The 17,952-nt window shown below is 39.2% G+C and overlaps 1 protein-coding gene across 1 annotated transcript in view; it reads left to right on the top strand.

Moving 5' to 3' along the window:
- The window catches only part of ALDH1A2 (aldehyde dehydrogenase 1 family member A2), a 53,977-nt gene that overhangs the window by 12,082 nt on the left and 23,943 nt on the right, over positions 1-17,952 (top strand). Inside the window, exons 2-4 of the mRNA XM_009911235.2 lie at positions 11,962-12,066; positions 12,260-12,400; positions 13,986-14,115. Coding sequence (XP_009909537.1) covers positions 11,962-12,066; positions 12,260-12,400; positions 13,986-14,115 — 376 coding nt within the window. The remainder of the gene's footprint in view (positions 1-11,961; positions 12,067-12,259; positions 12,401-13,985; positions 14,116-17,952) is intronic.

Below are 17,952 nucleotides of genomic sequence, written 5' to 3'. Positions count from 1 at the left end.
TTCATACCTTTATGTGCCAATAGCATCTGCAATTTTGGGGTGAAAAAATTCTCAGATTAAAATTTTTATAGTGATTTTAGCCACTTAGTGATCATGTATCATTGTGTTCACTACACTGAGCATAAATCCTGTCTTGTAAACTGCAGGGAGACTAATGAGGTATGCCCACACTCTGTTATCATTACAAGGGGTTCCAGCAGAGAAAAAGGGAATTTGGTTAGAAAAGGGAAAAAAACATGAATTTTAAAGGAAATGGGGGGTGGAGGTGGAATCTCAGTTCTACATATATGAACATTTGCTTTTAAGGAAGGATTTTTATTGACAGGACTTAAAATCTATTTTGCTCATTTAAGGAGATTTTTGTATAGTTATGTTTTTGGTTTGCCTTAATGCATATTTTTAATGCTGCATGTTTGGCAAAATGTGAGGGTCATGTTTTTAATTTACACACTTAAAAGATGTTAATCTGCTTCTATTTAAAAGTAAACAGAAGAGCTCATTTTCCACCCAGGCCTACATATATCTCTATACAGAACAGCTTGCCAGTCATATATAAAAATGCTAAACTCTATTAAATGTGGACATTACTTTGCTGTACCCTGAAGTGGTTTATTTGCTTGGGATTATAATCAGCTCTTACAAGAGTGCTTCACATCCAATTTTAGTCTTAGCACCATAGTGTACTTTGGGGTGTAAATTTGTGAGGTATCCAAGAATATCAGGATGGCTTCTTTGACAGTTTAAGCCCAGTTCTCCCCAGTCAGCCTTATGAATGAGAAGTAGAATGACCTATTCCAGTTTCGTATATGTAAAGTCAATATCTTTCCAAAACAAAGAACTGGAGAAGAAATTAGAACTGAACTCTGAGGAGAGGAATCTAGCTAAAGGTTTCTTCTCTTCAGAAGAATATTGCAAGTACATGAATTTCCCAATACTTTTTATTAGGAAGAATTTACAGCCTGAGAGATTTCATTGCAGCAGTCAGTAAGAGGACAGGTGTTAGATTCCTTTGTATTTTCTTGAAGAGCAGAAAGGATTTCTAAGTCAGACTTCTGGGAATTGTTATCTCACAGCTTTTTCTAACAAACACAACAATTTGTTTTAAAGGCTTTCACCAAAGATGGCATAAGAGGTAATCCCTATGTTGTAAGTGGGTACTTAATGTGATTTAGCTTAATGCTGACGATGCAAAGCTATTTTTTCCCCTAGCCCATTAAGAACATCCAATTTTCTGGTAGACTAACGCTCCTGCTGACTACCGTAGAGATAAGTGACTGTTTAACCAGGACAATGAGGAATAGTTTCAAACCAAGGCTGCAAAAGTGGCCACAAAACTGGTCTTTGTGAAAGTTCAGTTTGGGAATGCAAATGTCACAAGCTGGAATAGTTTTATGATTATTTTAGTTGTAGTTTGAATTTCCATATGTACAAACAGGTACATACAGGCACTTTAAATCTCCCTAATGAATGTACTAGTGCGTATCATTATTTCTGATGCTAGGAAGTGTGGACTAGGTAGAAAAGGGTGAGTACAAGGCATTTATGTACATGAAACAAAGACACTGGTAAATACAAAGTTATGTTTCATGTTGCTCCAAGGTTATCCAAGATAATGCTTCTCATACTGTGTGCTGATTATTTTGTTTGACTTTTTGTGGATTGTGTACATGCAAAATGACATGAAAGGAAAAGTCAATTTAGCATCAATTTAGCAAAAACTTGCTAACAGTAATGTTTGAAAATATTCAGGATGAAAAGTAGAAGTGAAGGCAAACTTTCCAGGAGCTTAAAGGCTGCTCACTTGGGTCTAATATAGAGTTAGCACTTTGCAGGTCAGTGGCTCTGCTATTTGTCTCTGACCTAACAGATCTGGAGTTCTTCACATCAAAACCAAGTCTTGCTGAGCTGAGATCAAACGTGTTAAGGTAAGGATCTTGCCAGTGATTTATCGTGCCAGGGAGGGTGATCAGGCCAAAAGGGGCCACTGCAAATGAAGTTGACATTCCAGCAATTTCTCATGTGTAGTTATAAGGTAGTTTTCTCAGCCAGAGCTTTTAAGTCAAAACAAATTTGCCCATTGCATTTTTCTGTGTTGTCTATAGTCTAAAATCCTCCTAGAAGTATTTGTCTATGCAGCATAACCAATTTCTAAGGGAGTACTTACTCTTTGGTGATGAACATTTAAAATGGCAGTTACCATCAAGTGATGATCTGCTGGATTCTTTGAAATGGCAGAAAGTGTTTCCCATGTGCAAATAAATAGATTGTGCTGGTTTACGTCACAGGTAATGAACATACAAGACTTGCAATGCACAAATGATGCAAAGCATAGGAAAACAATGCAGTCTTGTTTGTACAAACCTCTCCTCATTTCCACCATTATAGATGAGTGCTTGTGGAAGAGTTTCCAGGATCAAGTTCTTGATAGCCACAACTTCACTGAAGCCCAGTGACAGCCCAGTAAATGATTCTGTTAATAACCATTCCCATCTCTCCACCACTGGTTTAATTATCTTTCACTATTTCATTTGTTCAGTAGCAGTAAGTGACATCAAGGATCATACTCCACAAAAAGTGCTGCCATCCTTACCCAAACCACTCAGCAATGGCTTTTTTTTTTTTTCCAATTACTGGAACTATAGAGCATACTTAATGTTTTTGTCATTCTGGCTTCAGAAACAATGTTTTCTGATGCAGTTAAGCAAGACAGTAAATGTTTTTCTTCAGCAATTAAAGAGAGCCCCACAAGTGAAAGGATCAGTAAAGCTTAGGAGCTTAATTTCTTAGGAATACATGAAATATTACCTGAGCTATGGGAAAGTGTTATTGCACCTGTATTGTGCTCCTCATAGCAGATAAAGTCTTCATTAACTGGAGGGAAGAAAAAAAAAAGAAAGAAGAAAATGAAGTACTTTGGGGAAAGCCTTTACATGTTGTAAGTAAAATTTCTTCCCACAGGTTTAATAAGGCAGCCAGAAGAAGTAAAATGTTTGTGGTGGGTATAGTTCCACAGACAATACAATCTGGACTTTCTTCTCTTTAGATTAATTTTCTTGAACAACCAGGCACAAAACAGTCCCCATAATGAGACTGAATTGAAATAACGGATGCTATGCCAGCATGTGGCACAGTGAGAAACTAATGTAGAAAAGAGTATCATCACAGTTCGGCAGTCTGGGGTTTTGTGCAGGAAATACTTGGGGGGTAGGAGGAAAGTAAGCATGCTACTGCATGTTGTTAAGACTTATTTAATCTTCTTAACTAATTACTCACACTTCCTAATTCAAAATCATACAAACAAAAACGTTTAGATAATATGGGAGTTTTTTTCAAATGGGTGCCCCCTACAGCTTAGAAAATAAACAGGACAGGTTTCCCCTGTCTGATGTGCCATCATTTGCAAAAGAACAGACCCAGCTCCCAGAAGGACAGAAGACTAATTAAGACAGGAAGACAGGCAGGTCAAACATTTGGTGTGAAGGATTTGGGACATAGGGGAGAAAAAAATCATGTTACATTCCACTTTCACAGCAGACTGACAGGAGGCTTCAAGCCTTCTCTCCAGATTCCATTTGCTGCTCAGAGACCCAAATTCCTCCAGTTTCTTTTCTTAGTCACGCCTATTTCCTACGTACCATTTCTCAAACCTACACTAACTGTGAGCTAGCCCAGCAAGGGACTTGACCACCTCGACAAGATGTCTAGATCAGTGGGCCAGTGCAACAGCGTTGAAGAGACAGGGACAGAAGAGTGGTGGTATTGCCTGGAGGAAGTGCCTCTTGCTCTCCTCCCATCCCACAGACGATGTAAAGAAACTGAGCTGCTGCATAAGATGCCACCATTAGGCGCTCAATCGTATGCATCCTCTTCCAGCTTATGTCTGCTGAAGTCTGACTTCAGTTATGCACGCTTTAAATACTTGGCTTGAGATCCAAAGTCCACTGATGTCAAGGACTGTTTTTGATTTCAGTAGGCTTGGCTCAGAACTTGCTGCTTGGAAGTTATATCAAGAAAAGCCAATTACTCTACACTTCTCATCCAGACATGCACCTTGGCACAGAACTTGGGGCATAAATGTAATTCTACTGGATGTGGATGTGCTGCTGTGCTGACAGACTCATTCACTTGAGCATTTTATTTCCGAGTCAAGGTTCTTGATCCTCCTGTCGTAGTATGTTTTTAAATGTTTAAAGTTCTCCAACCCCCTCAGTACACTCTTAAGTTTGGACTCTAGATTTCTTGTGTGAAATTCCAAGCTTGAGTTTATGAAGGAAACCTCCATTTATGTTAGACCATGTCTAAAGGTCATGACAATATCCTTCTGGCTCTGAGGTCCAAATAAGTTTCTAAAAAGCCTGAACAACCCAGAACACACACAGCTTCAGAAAACAGCTCATCTTCTTTACAAATATGGGGTTTGGGTTTGGCGTGGTTTGGTTTTGGCTTTTTTAATGGAGAGGGTGTGAGGTAAGGAGAAGGAGGGAGCCAAGACAACACAGTAGTCAAGAAAAATAAAAATCAACATGTTCTGGTTTTGTTTGACTTTTGCAGACCTCACAGGCTCTAGAGCAAGTATCAAGTTTCCACTGAAACAGCTTTGTCTCCCACTATAGAAATCCCTCTGGAGGCTGCTTTCTTTTCATCAGCTGGGACCTGATTCAGCTCCCACAGAAACCAGTTGGACTTTTCTTTTTGTTTTACTGTGGGTGGGATTGGACCTCTAGTGGCTGAAAACCAGCTATGTCCACAGCAGCTTGCTTGCCATAATGAAGTTAGGTGCAAAGTTCAGTGTTACTCATGTACAGTTCACAGTTACTCTTCTTAAGGCAATTACGGCTCCTCCACATTTGAAAGCCATCTCATTGCAAGAAACAAAACTGGGTAGCTTCTGCAGGACTAATACTGCTCTGTGGTAACTGTAATGAACAACACGATAATCTTTGCTGTGGTGTGCTCAAGCAGGCCTGCCTGCCTTGGTTTATGTAGGCTTATCTTTTGAAAGTGACACAGTCATTGGCACTGCCCAATGAACATCTCATTTGTGGAGTGCTTTGAGAAACATTTGGAAAGGTTGGCCTCAAAGTCTGTTCATTATTAGTGAACTGCCGGTAAGGAGCAGTGACTCTTGCTGTTCACCTGAACAATCCTATTCTCAAAAATACAAGAAAATGGCACCGCTGGTCAGTCGCTGGCCAGGCGGCAATCAGTCTGTTGGGGTTGGATTTTGCTTTCCTAGTGCCTACTTATAAACCAGGTTTTTGCCAATTCCATAGGCAGCTGTTGATTTCCAGTCACTCCCAGGGGTGTCCCAGCTAGAATGTAAGAGATTTGTTGTATCAAGACAGCCATAAAATTGAAGGAAAACAAAGCTTGAAAAAATAAACAAGCTGCACCTCTGATTGGCAGTCCCCTTCATTCTCTTACAATTGCACTAATCGTTAGGACTCTTGAAATGTTTCCAAAGGAGAGGAAATGAAGTTGCTGAGATGGGAAAGGATATGAAATTTCCTGACCAGACTGAGGCACAGGTGACCAGTATCTGTGATGTTGTGCAGTATTTACCAAGGGAAATGCTGCTGCTGGATTTTTTGCGTGCCTCTAAAATTGTATGTCCCTCCCCACCAAAAAAAAAAAAGTGAAAAAAAAAGTGCCATTATGTATTTCTTAATGCCTCTAGCTATGAGAAGATGCTGAGGGCCAAACAGCTGTGATTCTTTTGTAAAGTACTTCGGCATCTGATGCCCCCTCCCCCATCCGTGCAGATTTAATGTCAAAAGCTCTCCAAGGAGAAAGTCACATATGAAAAAAATATCTTTGATGGAATGAAACCATAACCAGCTACTAAATCAATTGAGTTAGGAAATTCCCATTCCTTCCTCCATTCATCCAGAACCATTTCTCCTGTGGGAAGCCATTATTATTTGGATGTTAAAATCCTCTTCCTGTACCAAAAAAACATTTCTGGATCTGCAAGAGCACAAAAACATTGTTTATTAAATCCATGGGAAAATAATTCCATTTCCAAAGAGTTGAATGCTAGCCCACTGTCTGTCCACTGGCTGAAATTCTTATTGTACAGCTGGGGAGCCTGAAGAAAATGTCTGATGACATCATCACAAAGCAGTATCTAATTAAGAATGTGGCTCATCATTTCACTCGCACATCATTTAAGAACATTTCAAGAAAGGAAATGAAAAGTTATATTGTTGCCACCTGTGTTGATTACTCTTATGAATTAAAGGAACCCAAATTACTTTTTTTTATGTGTGTTTTAAAGCAAGACAATACAAAAGAGAGGCAGTGAACGTGCAGGAATCTCCAGTGAATTTAAAAATCGGTTCCCTTTTCCAAATCCAGGGCTAGCCCCTGGGTGAACATCAGAGGGAATCTATGGTGCCATGAAACCAAATCTCATTCAGCTAAGAGCTGCAAGGGAGGTATTAGATCTGTGCTGCATTTTAAGCAATTATATTTACATTTATACACACACCCATAAAGAGAGTTGTTAGTACCTCCTCAGTGGTAAATAGTGATGAAAACAGGAAATCCTATCCATTTTCTCCCTGCTCTAAATTTTGCTGCTACTGCATTGCAGATCAGATTGTTCAGCCCGGTTTTATGCACATCCCTTCCTCTTTGAATACTATCAGTTCAGTTACCTGCGTGGTTTGAAATGAACATTAAGTGGCTACTTATTAGTGAGCCAACAGGGCCAGATGACTACCTAAACAAGGTATTGTAGTTATTTATTTGCAAAGCTTAATTTGCTTTGACTTATGGTGAAAACATTTACTCTTGGCTTGATTTCAAAACTGATGAGCATCCAAAAATGCTGTTGAACTAACTGTATCATGCTTCTGAAATGCAGGTCTTCTGTAAAATATAGCATATGGTTTCCTTCCAGCTACTGGCCATCAGAGTCTGAAAGTAACTTGAATGTTTACATGATAACATTGAATTTTACTTTTTATTTTAATAGTTTTTTTGTATGATATGGAATCTCAAAGTGCCCTGTAGGATAGGTCAGATTGCTTCCTTGATTAGTCCTATGGATCTCTGTCAACAGTAGTTGTATGCAACTAACCGCTGACAGCATTTGAACCTGGAAAACATGTGGTAGGACAAGTATCTTAGAAAGTTCTATCAGGTATATGAGAACATGTGTGTGTGTGTGTGTGATTGTAAATACCAGGGGGGATGTGCCTGTTCTTTTAGGAAAAATGCTATGCCCTCTCCATCTTTCATTTGGGAAGGAAAAGAAATTATCAAGAGACCTTTAGGATGAGAACTCATGAGAATGAGGACACTTGAAGGTCACATTCACATGGACAACTGGGAGCTTCCAACTGTCTCTATTACACTGTAAGGCCCGTTCAAAACTTCCCCATCCCCTCACCCCTCTGCTACCTCAGTTCCTGCCCTGTTCTGCATGTCACATTGCTGCTTAACAAACAGTGTTTAGTGTTCTCCTTAGCCCACTGTACACCAACTGTAACCAGATTCCTCACTACAAGAGGCATTGTCCATTCTGCCAGTTGGATTTGTTCTTGGCCAAATCACTGTACTGACAGGGACACCCAAGTAAGACACAAAGGTTTGCCTTTTCCCTTCCTGCTCTGACACTGTTGGAGATATTTGCTCTGCTGAGAGTGGATGGCAAACTAAATGTTCACGTGTTCCAGAATTTTCAAGTGTGTCCTTCTTGCTTTTGCATTTTGGCACAGTTTTGTTGATAGCACCCAACAGCCCACATTACTTAACTAGTCACAGTATCACACAGCAAATATACCATATACTTTGCCTTACTGCAAATCACAAAAGGTAACACTCAAACAAAAACAAATTACCTCAGTAACTCCTAGAAAACTCAAGTGGTTAATCAGTTACCTTTTATTTACATATATAGGCTTAATGCTGAATTAAGTTGTAAAAACCAAAGGCTGATTTATAGCCCCAGTCAGCCTTAATTAACATTGATTCCAGAGGAATAATAAACGTGAATAGCCTTCACAATTGAGGTTGAATAATGAACTCACTGGGTGTTGTCCAATTTGTAGCATGATTTACATGGAAGCAAGCCCTTCTTTTTCTCTAGGGTTACCTCTTTTTCATCTGGTATTTAGGATGGGTTATATATAATCCATAGATAGGAACATTTGCTGTCAAATATTCTCCCTGATTTAGAGTCAGCCTTTACCATGGTCACTATAAATAAGGCAGAAAGAAAAAAAACACCAACAATTTGAGGCTTTGCAGGGATTCCTTGTTCTTGCCATGTGTCATCGCTTGTCCATTTCATGGCATTTTTACGAAGTGGCCATAATGAAAGTCAGATTAAATGTACAGGATATATACGTTTAATCAACAGCCATTGGAGTCAGTAGTGCTGGAAGAGTTATAAAAGCCCCCGTGAATGCAAATTTATTGCAAAAGAATCTGTGTCTTGGTGGTAGGGGATATCTGCTGAATGGTACTACCTGACACAGAACACCTAAAACTTTCAAAAGTGAATTATTTAAGTGTAAGGTTTTGCTTGTAAAGCCGCCAGCTGCTGGATTTCAAGACTTGAAACTGTTCCAAAACGTGGGACTAGGTACTTTATTTGTGCACTAGAGTAAATACTCTGATTTTACTGCCAATTTAAATGTGCTCAGTTTACAGTAATGAGCTTGTATAGGCAATACCTTGTTTATAGAAAGTGGAACAGGAAGAAACTAACATTAACCATTAACAGTAGCAATTTCTCTTGCCTTCAGCTCTAACTTTATGCCAAATAGATTCTTCCCATGCTCTGTCTGAAATATCTATTCCTGCTTTTTTTTTTTTTTCTAAATCTGTGGGATAAATGGAGCAGTCAATAAAATAATACACCTTATAGGTCCAGCCAGCTTGGACTGCAACACTCTTTTGTAATTCCAAGGCATTTCTTCTTATTCCTATGGTGAAATGCATTTTAAGAACAAATGTGTGTCCTGTGTACCAACAAACCTGATGATTGGTGTTTGTCCCAGCAGAATGTAGTTAGCATTTTAAAAAACTTTTTAAAAGTAACAGATGATTTCTACAAGGGAAGAGTACTGAATTGTGGGTGTCACCACTTCTCACGTTCTTGTACTCAACCCAACTGTTTTATTCTTTCAAGACTGATTACACGAGGAACTTACGTGTTTATGTATGTACTGTAACCTTAAACAAACATCCTTACATCTCCTTTTGGCCATCTGCTCCTGAAGCTGAAAGCTTTTCTCCCTTTCCCTCACTCCTCAGCACACACCACACACACTGGTCAGGGAGTTAACTCTGCTGAACTCCATGGAAAGGATGATAGTAAAATGCTTCTTCCACACAGGTCACAGATCTCAATATTTCTTTGTTTCACTTACAGTCTGAAAAGTGACAATGATACACTGGAGGTTTTCAGCTTATGGTGTTAGTCACCAGAGATCACAGTGGTGATTCTTTCATTATCTTATTTTGGCTGTGTTAGCTCCACAATGCCCTAATGGGGACCGGGACTTCAGTTTGTAAAGCAGTGTAATCACTGAGTGGGGAGACACCCCCAGTTGTCTGAGGAGCTTACAGACCAAAGACATGAACAGGTTTGAGGTAAATTCAGTTTGCAAAGAAAGCAATAGATGGGTAATGGTGCAGTAGGAAAGTAAAAAAAAAAGGGGGGGGGGCACTCTGAAATGGATGGAAGGGCATGCAGTGAAGTGGCTGAGGCTAGAGGCACTGGGAAGATGAGGAAACACAATGGAAGCAGAAGGACGTGTAAGTGTTGGTTTCTGTGCACAGTTGTTAATTGCCAGAGTCTTTTCCAGGCAGGCTCAGGTTATGTCTGCCCGTGTCCTCCAAACCAGAAGCTATGTCACTGCAGTTAGTGTGGCACTGAGCCTGAGCTAATCAGCCCCGTTTGGAGAACAGGCTGAGCAAGCTCATGTTTGATAACAGATGCATCTTTGCCTTCGTGTGCAAACAGCAGCACGCAGTTTATTTTAACTGCAGAGGCACACCAGTGTTCTCACCATGTTCTTTTTTTTTACAAACACTTTATGCCCTTTGGGGTTGCAACTGTTCATCTTGAGCATTATGACTGTATTTTCTCCTGGATGTTCTTTTTTTTGCTAGAATAGTGTTTGGATTTTTTCTCCCAGATCAGTTTCTCCTCATCAATTTTTGGCTACCTCCCTATTTGCTTCCTTTCTTCATTACAAATCTGTTAAAACTCTGGTGATCCTCTTTGCTTAAACACCCAGTGTTTTGATGATCTTTTTTTTTTTTCTTTTTTGCCATCAGACGAGTTGCAACATGCAAACCAGAGTAAAATTTTGACTATTTGGATGGCAGGCTGGTGTGGCTATCCTCACTGCATGATTTAAAAAAAACACCCAGCAGCTGATCTGTAATTCTGTCATACTCTTCCTTGACTAGAAAAGGCAGGTCTTACATTTCCTTCATTTCTACTCAAAACACAGCAATCTTTTTTTGTCCCGGTTTTGCCACATCAAACTTTGGTGTAAAGAAAACAAGCCAAAAAAGGTACCAACAACCTAACACCATATAAGCAAAGTCCTTACCTATGAACTGTCTTCCATTGTCTCCCAGAGCGCTCCTGGCTGACTTGAGCCATGTACCAGCGCAAAGGTAACAGCTTCCTTACTGCATGGTAGCTAGGCAGCAGAAAGTGCAAGAATTAAGAGATGGCAAAGTACTACTTAGGACAAGTTGTTTGTGATGTTTAGTCTGCCTAATCTGTGTGAAATTTTTGTCCTAGTGTCTAGGTAGTTCTGTGAGGAAGCTGGACTGATATTTAATATATCAACCTAAATTATAGGCCACTTTCTACTATGTGACTAGAACTGAGCCTCCTGAATCTTTCAAAGAATCCCTTGGCTTCCTGCTCTTCCACAGCGATAGTAGTATCTGTATGGAGTATGGAGCTTTGCTTTAACTGGAGGTCCCTGTCTGTATAAAGACAACTTAACCCCACATGCGAAAAAAAGGATAAAAACATTCTAGGCATGAACTCCTGTCACCACTGAAGTCATTGGTAAAATTTCCATTGATTTCAGTGATGCCAAAACCTCCCCTTACAAATTTAAAGTTATATCTCATGCAATACAATGAAAGAACATTGGTACTTGAACTTCAGTGAACCCATATAGTGCATGGATGTTTTGAAAACTTTCATTCTTAGATTGCAAGGACAGGAAGAGTCTGAATACCTGGAAAACTTTATATTCAGTAATTTTCCTAGAGTGACTTCCCTATTTGCTGAAAAAAACCCCACGGCATTCTGTTCTTGAAAGTCATTCAGTAGAAAAGAACTGGCAGGTATGCAACTATCAGTAAAAATCTGCTTTAAAAAAACTCAAGACAGTTGTCAACATCATTAAAGTTCAGATTTGAGTTGTCTGTGACAATTAAAATGATGTCAACACTGAGAGAACTGAACAATTTCCATTGTTCCAAGCAGACAGGCAAGTTAATTCTGTGCTGCAAGACATCACTGAAGCCATAATCAACTGGCTGTGTATTGAAGAGCTGTGATGTTTGAGATTATTCAGCCTTGACTGGATTGTATCAGTGACCAAATGTTTACTTACCGAACTGAATGATTACTCAAATCCTTGTCTTGTTTCTAGCAGTTTCAAGGCTTTTTCTCTGATACAGGCATTTATTAGATATTTTTTAATTATCTTTTTATTGTTTGCTACAGTCTGTGAGCAAAATTTGAATGTCAAACAAGTTATTTAGAGTTTGATGTTGCTTCTGTAGTGACACTGTCAGAGAAAGACATCAGGGGCAGACCCTTAGCCTTAACTCCTAAAACCTGTCATCTTCACAGGCTTAACTAAGCTTCTGCTCTTTTGTATTAGAATCTGCAGCCTTTCCCAGGAGTCTGTGGTTGTATACTTTAGTTTGCTCATGCAGGACTGATGAGTTTTCTTCCTTTTATAGATTTTCATCAATAATGAGTGGCAAAACTCTGAATGTGGGAGGATATTCCCAGTATATAATCCAGCAACAGGAGAGCAGATATGTGAGATCCAGGAAGCTGACAAGGTAATACATCCCGTGACTGGGTAGTAACGTATAAACAGATCAAAACAAGTTCCGAATAGCATGGCTGGACAGTTATTTTACTAACCACAGTTCCAAAACCCATCGTGTCACTAAGGTTGTACAACAGCAATTTCCTAAGCCTGGTGATTTATTTAACTCAGTGCCTTTGATTTTTTTATTTCCTTTTGGACAGGTTGATACAGACAAAGCAGTGAGGGCAGCTCGCCTTGCTTTTTCTCTGGGTTCAGTTTGGAGGAGAATGGATGCATCAGAAAGAGGCCACCTTTTGGACAAGCTCGCAGACTTGGTTGAAAGAGACAGGGCAATTCTTGCTGTAAGTGGTGCATGAAAGTCAACACTCAAATCACCTGTCAGTTTTACATTCCCAGAGCAAATTGGTTCCTAAATGTGTTAATACCAATTATATTTGAAAACTACACTCAGCCTGATGGCTAAGATGGCTGATTGTCTACTTAAGACCTACTCCAGAGCTCACAGAAGTGAACAGAAGTCTTCCAACTGACTCAGAAACGAGCTTTACATTGGACATCAGACAAGCGCAGGGGTGTGCACACACAAGTATGCCTATTATGCACACTTGTAACTTTTCTAAACTGAAAAATGGAAGACTGAGTGATTTGTGCCGAGATCAGTGAAATGGCAGGTGACATGCTGGCTGCCTCTCAGCTGGTAACATGAATTTTGGGTACTGCACTATTTCACTCACGTGTGAAGCCATCCAAGCGGTGGCATTGTTAATGTTGTTTTCCGCATGTCAAGTGCTTTGAACTAAGCTGATGAACATCTTAATTCCAGCTTTGTCAACACTTAAATCATCTTACCACCAGCATATACTGTAAAATCGCCACAGGGAGAAGGAAGTGCACAGCAAATCAAGTTTACTCTGCCTGTCATTTGATTTGTATTTCTAGAGCCAAGTTCTTTACTGAATTGCACTGCAGGCAATGCCATTAATTGCTCCTGGGGATATAAGTCAGTGCAGAATTAGGCCTCCATTCTTCTCTATAGAAACTCATTTGATAGTTGGTGTGTTACACATGGGCGTATTTTGCCCATTCTTAGTGATTTCTATTAGACAGCTATTGAGAAGGAGTTAAGCTGCTCAACATCTTATGATATTTTATTGGATTCTTTTTGCTAAATGATCTTAGGAGCTCCTAAGAGGATAGCTTATAAGATACTTTAAAAAGTAGGAATATTAACCTAAAAATAAGAACATTAGCTTGTTAATTTATGAGCTTCCCTAGAGGAGAGTTTGTTTATTTGATGGCAATAAATAAACTGGCTGTACAGTACAGATATCTCAGACCTCAGCAGGAGTCTTGGCAGCCGTATAGAGAAATTTTTATATTCACATCAATTATATAAAGAGGGATATGTCCATTCTTCTCTTTATGGATTCAGATCATTAATATGGGGTTACAAGGAGCCCCTTCTCAGCTGTTATCGTTAACATAACAGAACCTAGTTTGACAGGCATTTTTTCCTTGGCTCCTGATTAAAGCAATTTAGCATTTATATATCTGGACCAAACACAGAGGCTATTAGGTCCAAAATAGACACAGGCGTGTGTACATGCATGTGGATACACACACAAACCCACTAGAGAGAGATACACACATGCAACACACGTGCATGCACGTTCTTAAAAGCAGTCACCCCAGAATGCTCCATAGAGCATTTTTTTTAAGGAAAATGCTTTTTGGGTCACATTCTCAGAAAAGAAGCAACAAAGGGGATCAGATGGTTGTCCTGAACTTTCTGGGTTAAGACTGTGCCAAGGCATAACCAGTTGTTCATTAAAATCTTTGTCATGACTGAAGAGCTGTTAAGACAGTGAATACTGAGGTACAAAATGCTGCTATGCTTATATCTCTTAACTTTTTCTTGTCCTCTAGACTATGGAATCACTGAACAGTGGCAAACCCTTCTTGCAAGCTTTCTATGTAGATCTTCAGGGAGTTATAAAAACCCTGAGGTATTATGCTGGCTGGGCAGACAAAATCCATGGAATGACCATTCCTGTAGGTAAGGGGGATTAAAGCAGAGGTATGCTCCTAAAACTTCTTTCTTGTGGCCAAATGGCCTAATAGATTGCAGCTCTGTGAAAGGCAGAAAGAAAACCTTCGTTTGGTCTTCTAATGTGTAGTATGTGGCTGAAGCAGCTGTTTAAAAGTCAGCAAGGGCTAGATGACCTACTATTGCTCTGCCCTACATCCATATCCAAAAGAGTGTTTTGTTTCTTTTGCATGTGTCCATTTGAGAAGGAGAAAGCTCGATACTTACATTTAAATATTGTTAAATGGATGTGGTATAAGCCTGACAAATACCTTGAAACACATGAAAATAGTGTTAGCTGCCTGTTTAAGAAATGGTATGCTTACATACATATAACTTTTTTATTTATGTCTTCTTAATGCCTATGCAAATCATTTTACTTGGGAGTAACACTGGATCTAAATTAATTTTACTGTGAGAGAATTTGTAATGTTACTATAGCGAACTGTACATACATATCAGATATCTCTTTTCTTATATATGCTTCTTCAAATTATGAGTGGGATGAGTTTTATCCTGTATGTATGAGAGAAATCTTTGAGTGCTAGGAAACTATTCTGCTTTTATTTTATCCTAAGGAGTTAAAAACCAAAAAATCTTTACCTCCCACTCTTCCTTCCCAGCTGTTCAACAAATACAGGTGCCTTTTCCATTGTACACATAGTAATTTGCAGTCTTGGCTAGATGTGCCAACTGCTGTAATGATGCCAAGTGTCATGTGATAGCAAAGAATGATTTTACACAGGTGCAGTCGGTAAGATAAATCTATTCATCTTTCACCTGTGTAAAATAAAGCTTTGGAAAAGCAGTAAGGAAACCCAACATCTATTCTGTGGACTCTCCTGGTTTTGTGATGCACACTGTTCACTGTACATGCACTCTTTATTTATTACACTTTTTTTTACACTTTACTTTTATTACACTTTACTGAAGGAGACCAGGAAGGCACATAAAATTGCATTATGTAACATGGTATCTGCAGTATACTAGCTTGCCTCTGTACAGCAAAGCATCAGGCAAGCAATGTAGGCAAGCAGAGAAATTGACAGTGTGGCCATAAAGTTTTCAGGAGGAAAATTGATCACATAACTGTTATTGTTTTGGCTTATTAAAATTGCAGTATGTCCTGGTTGATGTCTGTCATGACTAGTGTATCTTCACCAAAGAAATAACAATGTTAATGCTTCAAGTGTAGACTCTCCTGTAAGAACACTTGAAGATTTCCACAGCCATTTAGGCTGAGATTCATAAATTCTGGTTTTGCTGCTTGCATTTCACATGTAAACATGCAAAAGTGCAGAGCACACCATAAAATCATATAGTCAACAAATTTCCTGTTCTCTAATCTCTTTCTCCCTGGTCTCGCTTGTTAGCCCTGCAGATACACAGAATTTAGGTCGGTCACCAAAAGGCATTGCCAGGTTAAGGAGAATAAATATTCTCTGCTTATTCTTGTCCTCCTATCAGATGAAAACTGATTTTTTTCAGTGTGTTGGTCTGTGCTGGTGGAAATGAAGGCACATTTTCAGCATGCTTTCCTAAATGCAAACTTCAGTGGTAACACACAGAGTTCTCAGTAGTGTAGAATTGTAACTATAGTTACAGGTTTTTTCAGGGTATCAATTATTTTTCCTTTTGGTTTAATGCTCCTCTGTAGTCTTTAGTTTCACACAATAAATACATCATTCTCATAAAGCTATTTTAGAGCAAGGCCAGTGTTAAACAATGGTTCACTTACTGTCAGTTCATCAAAGGAAGCCAAATTTGAAGGAAAAAACCCAAAGACTAAAAAATCCCAAACAACCCACAACCACCCACCAACCTAAAAAAACCCAACTCTATTAAATCTTCTCTTTCTGTTCACTGTGCTACTAAATCTGAAGCTTCCCAAATTTTCTTCTGTTTCTGTTGAGGTTTTCTTTTCTAAAATAATTTTACAATAAAAATAGGCAAATGATAGACAAGTAGAAGAAGAACAGTGTATTTTACAGTCACATTCCTTTTGGTCTCAGAGCTGCTAAAACCTTCATATTGCCGTTTCACTTTCTCCCATGTGTAAAGCCTTGATGATTTAAATTAAAACAGAATGAGGCTAGACTCACAACTGTTAAACTAATAAACTGAATGCAAGCAAAAACATATCTTTACATCAATATATGATATAATATAGCTTAAAGAACCAGCTCAGCTCTCCTTACCCTCTTGTTTGCTGTGTCCTGCTATATGAGGCATGTGACTGTATTAACGGTTGTTATGCAAATAAAATGTCCTGGATGGGAGCTCCTGATGGAAATCTGAGCATCCACATCTGTGGAAGGTATTGCTGTCCCAAAGTGAGATCTGTGGGTAAATGGGGCTTGCTGTCTTTCTGATTAAAAATATAAAAATAATTGGGCCAGGTGCTAAGCAGCTGCAAATTGATGTAGCTCTATTAATAGTAGTGAGGACTGAAGAACGAAAATTTACATCAGCTGAGACGATTAAAAAACCCCAACTTAAAAGGCAAATTTGTAGGTTGGATGTGGGATCAGACTGTCACATTCCTCTGACGGGCAGTGCCCTCTCAGGCAATGTTCTTCTGGCTGCTAGCTGGTAGAGGGATAAAAAGTAACAATCATCAGCAATAGCATGTGTCATTGGCATGATTTCTATAAACTAATCATAAAACTCTAACACGTTTTATAAGTCTCCTATTTAATTTCTGAGCACAGGGGAGCTTTGTGTACTCACCGTTCAGAAAAGGTGATTCACTTCCTCAAAAATCCCATTTTGACAGTAAGTCTGTGGATGATGAACTTTGGAAGTAGGTGTCATGAAAGGGCAGCTGTCTAGAGTCTAGTGGAAGAAAGCAGGACAAGCAGCTCTGCATGGGAGGTATTGCTCTGTAGAAAGAACATTCTGCCCACATTTGGTAGAATTAACCACCATTTGCCTGACTTGGCAAGCAGGTTCAGGTTATCTATAACTTTATGTTGTGAATCATGCATCATGACATGTGGCAGTGATTATGCAGTGACAATCTAAAGTCAGACAGTACTAATGTAACTGTGTTACTGTTATGTTGTCACCATCCTTCTGGTTGAGAATCCACCTCTCACTACTACCAAGTACAAGCTGGTATTTTTAGCTGACTCCTTTATATGCCTCTTGAGCACTTTAGACAGTTTTGCCTGTATATACTTCCTGTATTTTGACTTCTACTTTACTTCTGTCTGGTCTGATACTTCCTGTATTTTGACTTCTATTTTACTTTACTTCCTATGGTCTGTGAACCACTGATAGCATCTGTCACAGATAACCTAGAAAATCAAACTGATCATCTCAGTTTGTGAAACAAGTAGTCTCATCCCCACTGGAAAGCTGTTAAACATCTAGAGAGTGACATTTTTTCAGTGCAGCACAAACCAACTGATCAACTATTTTCTTCCTCCTCTTCCTCAGTTAAGCCTCTTTTCTCTCTCTCCCTCCCTTATTTCCTCTATTCTGTCTCTTGCCTTGGTTGCAAACTGTTGTTACCTTTCTCATATTTATTCTGTATCTAGCTCCCAGCTGATGTGTCAGCTTCTCTGTCTCAGGTTTCTACGTTGCAAACCCCATAAAGTAGATGTACAGAAATAAGCATGTTTAAAAACAAGTTATTTCTAATCAAATTGAAGCTGAAGTCATTACTTGAACTCAAGGGGCTTTATGGATTAACTAATTTATTGTTACCAGATGTATAGTGAAGGACATTGCAGTAGGTTCCCCAAAGGTACTCTCTGTAGTGAACTTAAGTCTTTCCCCTATACTGAACAAGGCTGGCTGCAG

This window comes from Dryobates pubescens, chromosome 17, assembly GCF_014839835.1.
Source record: "Dryobates pubescens isolate bDryPub1 chromosome 17, bDryPub1.pri, whole genome shotgun sequence".
Taxonomy (NCBI): Eukaryota; Metazoa; Chordata; class Aves; order Piciformes; family Picidae; genus Dryobates; species Dryobates pubescens.
Note: the sequence above shows the minus strand (reverse complement) of the source record. Positions and strands in the feature narration are given on the sequence as shown.